This window comes from Ovis aries, chromosome X (assembly GCF_016772045.2).
Source record: "Ovis aries strain OAR_USU_Benz2616 breed Rambouillet chromosome X, ARS-UI_Ramb_v3.0, whole genome shotgun sequence".
Taxonomy (NCBI): Eukaryota; Metazoa; Chordata; class Mammalia; order Artiodactyla; family Bovidae; genus Ovis; species Ovis aries.
The window spans coordinates 45701323-45711804 of NC_056080.1; the positions used below are offsets into that span (position 1 = coordinate 45701323).

Sequence of the window (10482 nt, forward strand, 5' to 3'; positions counted from 1 at the left end):
GACTTAGGGAACTTAAACCAGGGCTCTGTAACAACCTAGAGGGTTGGGATGGTGGAGGTGGGAAGGAGTCAAGGAGGGGACATATGTATACCTATGGCTGATTCACATTGATGTATGGCAGAAATCAACACAGTATTATAAAGCAATTATCCTTCAATTAAAAATAAATATTTTTTAATGTATAAATTCTCTAGAATCACTTCTAGTACATCTACTTAAAATGATACATCTTACTCTGGTAAAATCTATAAGGTACCTTTTTAGAAGTCTGTTATATATTGATTTTAATAATTTCCCATCTAGATCATGCCTTTGAACATAAGGACAGCAGTTGTCATATAAGAGATACTTAAGAGGTAAAATATTTATTAATGTATTAGTGAAGCATACTTAGGTATAATACCTCAGGGTGCTTCACATGTTACATACTCAGTACATAACTGCTGATTGGTACCTTGGTAAATGGATTTCCCTGGTGGCTCAGTTGTAAAGAATCTGCCTCCAATGCAGGAGCTGCAGGAGACATGGGTTCAGACCCTGGGTCGAGAAGATTCCCTGGAGGAGGGCATGGCAACCCTTCAGTATTCCTGCCTGTAGAATCCCAAGGATAGAGGAGTCCAGCGGGCTACAGTTCATAGGGTCACAAAGAGTCCGACACAACTAAAGTGTCTTAGCATGCACCTTGGTAAATATGTATCAGTTCAGTTCAGTTCAGTTCAGTTCAATTGCTCAGTCGTGTCTGACTCATTGCGACCCCATGAATCGCAGCACGCCGGGCCTCCCTGTCCATCACCAACTCCTGGAGTCTACTCAAACTCATGTCCATCGAGTTGGTGATGCCATCCAGTCATCTCATGCTCTGTCGTCCCCTTCTCCTCCTGCCCCCAATCCCTCCCAGCATCAGGGTCTTTTCCAGTGAGTCAACTCTTCGCATGAGGTGGCCAAAGTATTGGAGTTTCAGCTTCAACATCAGTCCTTCCAATGAACACCCAGGACTGATCTTTAGGATGGACTGGTTGGACCTCCTTGCGGTCCAAGGGACTCTCAAGGGTCTTCAACACCACAGTTCAAAAGAATCAATTCTTCGGCACTCAGCCTTCTTCACAGTCCAACTCTCACATCCATACATGACCACTGGAAAAACCATAGCCTTGACTAAACAGACCTTTGTTGACAAAGTAATGTCTCTGCTTTTTAATATGTATAAAGGATTGTATTAAGGGTCAGAGAATGTTGGTGCTTTTAGATCACTGTATGCTTTCTTTTAAAACACTTAGGCTTCTTTCTTTAGAAAAAATGACAAAAGGGTTTTATGTGGTTTTAAATGTCAGTGATTAAAAAGAATGGAATTTAGTTGACAATCTAGGGCAATGTAGGTAAATCATATTTACCATTAAATACAGCCTAATTCCTAATTCATGCTCCTTCTTTAATTTTTCACTGTTTTTCTTCCACTCTTTTTAAGGTTATCTCTTTTAGCATATAAAGCAATTATAAAATGGAAAGACTATGATAGGGGTTCTCATGACTATGTTCTTATGCCACCACTTGCCTCTCAATTTTCTCTAGTGACAGATGTAACTCTGGCTAAGGAGCCACAAGCCAATCTCACAAAGATCCAGTGATGTTGAACTTTTGACGATTCTACTACTGGCCTGCTCCAACTGAGACAAATGTAGGTAAAATTCACCCCAGTAAATAAAATTTTCATGAAGAATTGCTCAAATTCATAGTAACAATTCACCAAATTGTGGCAGAGTCTGTGATAATACTTAAATTATTTTACCCTAAATATATAATAGAATAACTACTAAACCTTAAGCACAGTAGTAGAAAAGATAACTCAATGCACAGCAGAGACTGAATAACTCATTTTGATGCAGAGTAATCTGGAGAGGTAATGTTACATCCAGATTGGTGCTTTCCAATAGAAACTTAATAAGAGTAATAGCTGTAGCTTTTAATTTTTAAAACATTTTAATTACTATAATGCATAATTTAAATTTTTTCCATAGCCACATTTTTAAAAGTAAAAAATGATTAGGATTAATTTTACTGTTATATTACTTGAAGCAAATATATTTAAAATATAATATTCTCACCACTCAAAAATGAATAAATATGTAACTTGATGGATGTATTAACTAACTAGACCCTAGGAATAGGATCTAGTTAGTTAAAACATCTTACAATGTATACAAATATCAAACCACAATGTACATTTTAAATATTTTACCATTTTACTATCAATTATACCTCAATAAAACTGAAAAATATTCAAATATTATTCAATGTGTAATCAAAAAAATACTATGAAATATTTTTGTGTACTAAGCCTTCAAAATTATGTTTGTATTTTACAGTACATCTCAATTTGGATGTTAAAGTTTCAATAATTAAAGTGAAATTTAATCCTACTAAAACAGTAAAGTTGAAACAGAAAATATTTTCAACTGTTTCAGATTCAATTTAAATTAAATTAAAAATTCAGTCTTACATTCACACTAGGCCCATTTCAAGTGCTCAATAGCCATGTAAACTAGTAACCACACTGTTCAGTGTCTCAATCAAGACAAGGTGAAGAGGCCTCTCATAATTGAAAGGGAAATAAAAGGATCAGAATTGTATAGGTAGGTCTAAGAATGCCTGAGGGAACTAAGAAAGAGAAAGTGGCCCTCAGTTGCTGTTTAGAAAGCAGATAAAGCACAACATGGATAGCTTATGCAGGAATAACAATTATTTTAAAATTATCATTTAGCTAAACACCATCTTAACACACTCATTTCCAAAAAAGACTTTCTTACCTCACTGTTAAGTGAAAATGATTATTACAGTCCCCAAGGAAACTTGAGTTATTTCTAATTTGCTATGATGATAGCTATCTCCCTAATATCTGTTCCTTCTTGTCATTTCCCACTGACAACATTTAGTCCAGGGTTCATGTTTCATCATAGAACACCTGTGCTGCTGCAAAAGCTTTCTCACTGGTTTTCTATTCCAGTCTCTACCATCTAATTCAGGCTTCCCAGGTGTCACTAGTGATAAAGAACCTACCTGCCAATGCAGGAGGCATAAGAGATGTGGGTTTGATCCCTGGGTCAGTAAGATCCCCTGGAGAAGGGTATGGCAACACACTCTAGTATTCTCACCTGGAAAACCCCATTGACACAGGAGCCTGGTGGGCACCAGATCATAGGGTCACACAGAGTTGGACATGACTAAAGCAACCTAGCATGCACGCATGCACCATCTAATCCATATTGTACACTTCCATTATATTAACGCTCTAAGATATCATTTTCATGATCTGACTCCTGTATTTAAACACATTCACTGTCTCTCATCTGTGTTCAGAATAAACTCATTATTCTTACCGTTTTATTTTTTTTTTCACCTGTCAGTCATTTTGGTACCAAATTAAACTTTTCCTGTTTCTCTTCCCCATTTAATCTTTTTCTGTCTCCCATCAACTGTAATCTTTGTAAATGTGAGAGTTGAATATTACTCTTCTCATAGAACCCTTAATATGTTACATTGTATTTTGCACACTGATGCTTAATAAGTATTTATTAACTTGAAATAAATACAGTGGTACCTCCAGTTAATAAATTGCCTTCTCATATGCCTCCTGGATAAGAACATGTAGAGACAAATAAATTTCATACTTACTCATAATTAACTCCTGCTATTCAGCACTGTGTTATATTCATTACATTACTTGGTAAAAATGCCAATGCCAATATATTTTTAACATGATCAATGTGATCAACAGAGTACCTGGAAATAAACCTGTTTTAAGCCATTATATTATTATGCTTCCAATTGGCAAGATTTTTTTAATAAACCAAATGGAGGAGAAGCAGAAAGGAAATAGGATTAAATTAAAACGTGTACAGTTATTTAAAAGGAGTGATGGCAATTTTAAACCATCAACAACAGAAATTTAACTTCATACCTTTAAAGTATAAAAAGGTCCACCATTTTTTTTAGAAAATGGAGTTGAAAGGGAATTATTTGAATGAATTTGTTCAGTGAAATCTTGTGAACCCATGAGAAAAGTTAACATCTGTCCTTTGAAAATTCAATGAGTAGGAAAAAGTATAATGATTTTTTAATTGGACGGAACTTGGTTTAAGGAATTCAGAAAAAGAAATCACAGTATAAATTATCTTCATGTGTAAGTAATTTATTTGATGTTAGCTACTTGTGTGTTCATTCCAATCCTCGACGCACGTTAACTGCCAGATATGCAATATAGTGGTCAATTTAAGAGTCCTTAATGAATTACAATATTTTTAAATGTGCTTTATAAATACAAATATTTCTAAAGCAAAGAGAGAAAACACTGAGTAGACACAATGAAATTCTGAGCACTTCTCTGATTTACAAAAGTATGTCTACTTTTTATCACTAAATGAATAAAACCACTTTAAAAATGTATTTATGTGGATGTGTGTGTATACCCCCTTACACACAGTACATAAACATTTCAAAGTGACAATTTTTTGGTGCACTTCCAAAGCGCTACAATAAATGTCATCCATAGACATTCACATGCAAACACTACTGGGCTAGTACACTACAGCAAATAAAGAGTTTTAACTGAACTCCTTGGCAAAAACTTCTTAAAAATGGAAATAATGAAACAGAAATCCATTTTTTGTCTGCACAATATAGAAAATAATGTTTTATATCATCTGAGTCATATATATACACAAAGGATTATTTAAGCTCAGAAAATAACTTCTTACTATACACACAACTGCAGTGTACACTCAGCAAATGTTATCAGTGGAAGAAAATGTCTATGTGGAGATCTGAGGAATAGTGGCAAGAAGAGATCTATCCATTAAAAAATAAAAAGTAAGGCATGGCAGGGGCTGGAATGCACATACAAGGATGGGGGAGAAAGTAAACAGAAAGTAACAGAAACCAATTAAAGTGGAAAACAGCAGCTAGTTATGACACAGTAATAAATCATGAAAGTTGGATGAGTGGGAAGGGAGAAGTGAAAAGAATTTATCATCTTTGTTTTAAGCTATATATAGAACTGTCAGTCACTAGCCAAAATCCATTTGGAATGTGCATTTGCTAAAATGCCATGAGTCACAGCAGACTTTGCCAAAACCACCACACAGGGTTGCTCTGAACAACAGTTGTGAAGATATTCCACAAAATCAAAAATGCCATACTCAGGTAAGACAGAAATTTTACACAATATTCAGCTTTAACCTTTCCTTTCAACTCTGGAAAAATGCAATGAGCTCTCCAAACCACAGAGAGGAGGAATCTTTCTCTGCTCCATTATCAGTTTCATGCACAAGTGACTTTGCAGTTACAGCAAAGTCTAATTCTGAAAGAGAGCAAAGATGGTAACAGATTGGTCTAATGAATAGGGATACAGATACACTTGTGAGTAATGTTTCCACTTCTGGCATTAGCCACAGAAATTCCTGGCAGGGAGGAAACAATACAGTGGAAGGAATAGAGATTTCCCCATCCTGCTTCACCCTAACTCTCACAAACCTTATTGTCTAGACAGGAACAGGATCAAATTATCCCAATTTCTTCTTTATAGTAAGGAGGATTGAAGCATGAAAGGATTGTATAAATTCAACAAGATAAGTCAAAGATGTAATATTTTTCCTTTCCTATTAAAAACTGGAAAGGATTAAAAGTCTCAGGTGTGTTAGCTATGTATGTGCATTTATGATCATTTGATAGCTAGGAAACTGAAGCTTAGTGAAACTAATTTATTCAAGGCCACTTATTCAACATGAATTTGACCCTGGGTCTGTTTCATGTCAGGCTTCCCTAGTGGCTCAGACGGTAAAGAAACTGCCTGCAATACAGGAGACCCAAGTTCGAGTACGGGGTCAGGAAGATAACCTGGAGAAGAGAATGGTTACCCAATCCAGTATTCTTGCCATGGAAAATCCCATGGACAGAGGAGACTGGCAGGCTACAGTCCATGAGGTCTCAGAGCCGGACACGAACGAGTAACTAAGCATGCACATGCTGTTTCATGTCAAAGTCCTGGCTGGCAATTTCTAGAAAAACAAACCTTCTCATCATCAAAAGAGACGAGGAAGATAAGTGGTGAGCAGAGTCAACACATTTTTTTGTTACCTTTTTCTCCTTGTTAGTTCTATCTTCAAGAAAATATTTTGTCATTGAATATATTTCTAATGAATTTTTATATATGCCTTCAGCAGCATTTATTCCTCCACTAATAGTAACTCCACAAGAACAAATCATGATATCAGAAGCAAAGGTAATTATGAATTAATGCATTGATCACCGGCAGCTGCAAATATCCAAGAGAAAACTAGACATTTTGTGCCACATGCTAAAAGAACACAACACATGAAACATTCATGGCCCCAAAATCATATTTGCATTCTGACCAAGTCTCTAGATCCAAACACCAAATTAAGGAAATAGAGTGTAGAGGAATGTGACACCACATGGATATAATCGCCAAGACTTAAGATTATGGTAAGCTCTAAATGTGAAATAACTTTTCTTCAGTGAGTTAAATGCAAAGAGACAACAGGGTAATATACAGATTAAAAAGACACTTAAGAGGCTTACTCAGATTCCAACTGTTTAAATGTTAACAACAAATAGCATTTATGAGACAATTATAAGTTGGAATGTTGACAGTATCAAGGAATTACTGCTAACTTTTAAGTATGACAATGGAATTGAAGATTTTTCCAAAAGAGCCCATGCTTTTCAGAACTATATATTGCATATTTATGGTTGAAATTATGTGATACCTTGTATTTATTCCAAAATAATACTGGAAGAGGGTATGAATGGAGATTAGATAAACAAGAATATTCATGAATTGATAATAGCTGAAGTTGGATGTCATGTATATGAATGTCCATTATGTGTATATTATGCATGTTTGAAAAAAGCACATGCAACATCACTGAAAACATGTTCTAATTTTTCTCAAGGAAAGAAGCATATTATCAACGAATCATAGAGTTGAAAAGACCTTAGAAACATTCTATTCAAACCACCTCATCTCATAAATAAAGAAATTAAGGCTCAGATAGGATAAGTGACTTGTTTAAGGTCACACAACCTGCAAGTTCCAGACTCAAGATCAGGATTTAAATCTCCAAACTTGCAGCCCAGGGCTCTGTTCTCCTTCAGACCTATAAGAAATGACTGTATTTAAGCATTCAGTCCAGAATATTCCCAAAACTGAGTGTCATCAATAAAAGTAAGCCATGTGGCAAGGAATGAACAGAATTTAGTTCATACCAAAAATGAGCTGCCAGTCACTGTGATAAGATCTGTTTCTTTCTGAGACCCATGGTTTCCTGCTGGGTTGGAGAATCCAAACTGGGTTTCTTCCTCCTGTGCAAAGAAGTCAGAGTCAGGATGTACATTCCATTCCGTTTTGGTTGGTGGCAGCAGTTCTGAGACACTGTTTTCACAAAGGGTGCTTGAAGGAGTCAGAGCATCTGTGTCTACTGTTAGCTTACTGCTAGGGATCAAAGCCTGGGGCTCTTGACTCGAGTTTTTGACAGCCAAAGAGCTCAGAGATGCCAACGGCCCCGCACTTAGACTTGAGACATCATCCATATCTAAGGGACCCTGCTGAAAACCTGCTGCTGTCGTTCCAAAGAAGAGTGAGGTATCCAAACTTTGAGGAAGGTCACTGGTGGCCATCAAGGCCTGAGGGTCCACTGCCTGCCCTAAGGAATTATTATTATTAGCAGGGAGGTTTCCTGCCAGAGTGGAGTTCACAGAAGCCACATCAATAGTCAAGATGCCAGAGTTCACCAATGCCGTGTCCAGTACTGCAGCAGAACTATTACCAGGCACATCAGACAAGAGAGACACAAGCTCAGCATCACTGAGGTCACTCTGCCCCTGGCTGGTAAGTTCACTGCTGGGTGTAAGAGAATTTGCAGCTTCCAGCTGAGCTAAGAGATCCTGGCGCAGGTTGTGCCTTTTGGCCATGTGGGTCTTCATGCTGTGCTTGGATGTGAAGAGTTTATTACAAGTGGCGACTGGGCATCGGCTTTTCCAAGTGTCCACATCCTGCAAGTGTTTCTTGGAGTGAATGTAGAGACTACTGCGAGCAGAGAACCTGGCACAGCAACCTTCCACTGGGCACACAAAAGGCTTCGTGCCCAGGTGGGTTATGCTGTGGCCTTTCAGATGTTCAGCCCTTGTGAAAGATTTCCCACACCCTTCCACCGGGCACATGAACCTCCGGTCGTCGTCGTGCTTCCGTTTGTGCCTTAGGAGTTTGGACATGCTAGTGAAGTTCCAGCCACAGCCCTCAAAGTCACAAAGGAATGGTCTCTCACCAGTGTGGCTCCGAAGGTGAATTTTCAGCCTACAAGCCTTGTCATACTGTTTACTGCAGCCAGGAAAGGAACAGGAAAAGAGTTCCTGTTCCCTGAAGTGGGCGCGGTTATGGGAAAACAGGGCACTCACTGTGATAAACGTCTTCTTGCAGCTGGAAAACGCACACTGGTAGGGCCTCTCAGGCTCGAAGTGACTGCGCTGGTGGGCGCTGAGTTTGGCCTGCGTGGGGAAGGTCTCCTCACACACCTCACATTTGAATGAGTTCTCCTGCTCATGGCCCTTCATGTGTGCTTTGAGGTTATACACGGTGGTGAAGCTCTTGCCACAGCCCTCTGCTGGGCAGCCAAAGGGCCTCAGTTTGTCGTGTGACTGCAGATGCCTCTTGAGCTTGTAGGAGGTGGTGAAGGTCCACCCGCAACCACCCAGGGGGCACTTGAAGGGCCGCTGGCCCTGGCTGCTGCTGTGTGTCAGCAGGTGCACCTTCAGCTGGTGCTTCTTGGCGAAGGTTTGTCCGCACTGCACCTCAGGACACAGGTACAGCAACACGCCCTGGCCCGGGCCTGGCGGCCCGCGGGGGCTCTCAACAGCCGCGGGGCCCTCTGCCTCCTCCTTGGGCGCTGGGGCAGGCGCAGGTTCTGCCCGCTCTGCCAGCAGGAGGTCAGGCGGCAGCTCGGGACAGTCTCCAGGCTGCGCGGCGTGAGGGATCCCAGCTTGCGGGGCGATCAGACCCCCAGGCTGCGGTGGGGGCGTGGCTAGAGTGAGGACGCCGTTCTCCAAGCGCAACAGCAGGTTTTGGTTGTGAATGGTGACTGTGCCTGCGAAGGCCGTGGCAGGGCCCAGGCCTGGAGCGGGGATCGGGGCCAGGGCCGGGACTGGAGCAGGGATAGCCGACAGGCAGCTGGGGCCCAGCAGAGGGCGGCCCTCGGGGTTCGCGCCGCTTTCGCCCCCCAGGAGCCTTGGGCCCAGCCCGGCCTCCTCCCTCCACACGGGCCCTGTGGCCTGGCCAGCGCCCGCGGTATCTACGTCTCCACCCACCGGGTCCAGCAGCACCAGGAAGAAGTCATCGCCGCCGCTCCCGCCGCCGCTGCCACAGCCGCTAGCGTGATCCGGCCTCAGCGCCAACGGGCTCAGGCCCGGGCCTGGGCACGAAGAAGCCGTGCTGGCCTCCTCACGCCGCCGCCCGGGCCCGCCATCTTGGGGGCCCCGAAGCAGCAGGAGGCGGCGCGCCGGAGCCTGACTGGCCCGCAGGTCAGGACCTCCGCGGATCCGGCCGCCGCCCTCGGGGCTGCCAGCCCCGCCGCTTTGTCGTATCCCGCGAGCCGGGAGCAGCCTCGGGATTTCCATCTCTGCGTCGGTGAAGCTCCACTGGAACCAGAGCCGCGGAGGAGGCGCGATCCCGCCCCCTGCCGCGGGCCCGAACACGTTCCTGAAAGAGGAAAAAAAAAAAAATGTGCACTGCGCAGAAACTGGCCCTATCAGATATTAAAACGTGTTTAACGCCACCGTGATTTAAATATTCTTGTACAGGGTCTCTAGAACAGAATAAAACGCCCAGGGGCAGAATCTCGTATACGTAAATAAGTTCCACTGTTAATATTAGTAGGAAATCAAGGAAGTCTTCAGAGATACTTCAGTAAAAAGTACTGGAATTAATACCTTACGCATCTATCTACTAAATGGCAGCATAAACCGGAACCTCATGGTATATACCAAAATAAACACATACACCCCAGTCCCTCCCAGTGCTAAGCATGGCAGTTAGTACTTACCATGTGTTAAACACTGTATTGGCTGGCTGGATTGATAGGTGACAGAAAATTCCTGAGAGAATACACTATGGAAAAGGATGTCTTTTTAAAAAATGTCCTAGAGACTTCCATATTCAGAACTGTCTTGAGCAATGTCCTCAGGAAAATTTGTCCCATAGTTAAATTTTTCGTCCTGCTGGTGCAGAGACTATAATGAGTAAGAGGTAGGGTCAAAGCAGATTAGCACTGTTGAGCCTAGAAATGCAAGGCCTGGAGGATGAAGTAGTTAATATTGAAATCTGGAAGACCCAACCTACTCCTGGGTTCTCCCTATAAGGTGCACAACCTAAACCAACTCTTTGCTCTTCCATCTTGGGGTACACCACGCTAAATT

General features: G+C 41.5%; 1 protein-coding gene across 1 annotated transcript; it reads right to left on the reverse strand.

Moving 5' to 3' along the window:
* Positions 1-4165: 4165 nt before the first annotated feature.
* LOC101109513 (zinc finger X-linked duplicated B) lies at positions 4166-9768 on the reverse strand. The gene has a single exon (XM_027963139.2). It carries the CDS (start codon positions 9682-9684, stop codon positions 7276-7278), a length of 2409 nt encoding a protein of 802 aa, XP_027818940.1. The 5' UTR covers positions 9685-9768; the 3' UTR covers positions 4166-7275.
* Between the last annotated feature and the right edge of the window lie 714 nt (positions 9769-10482).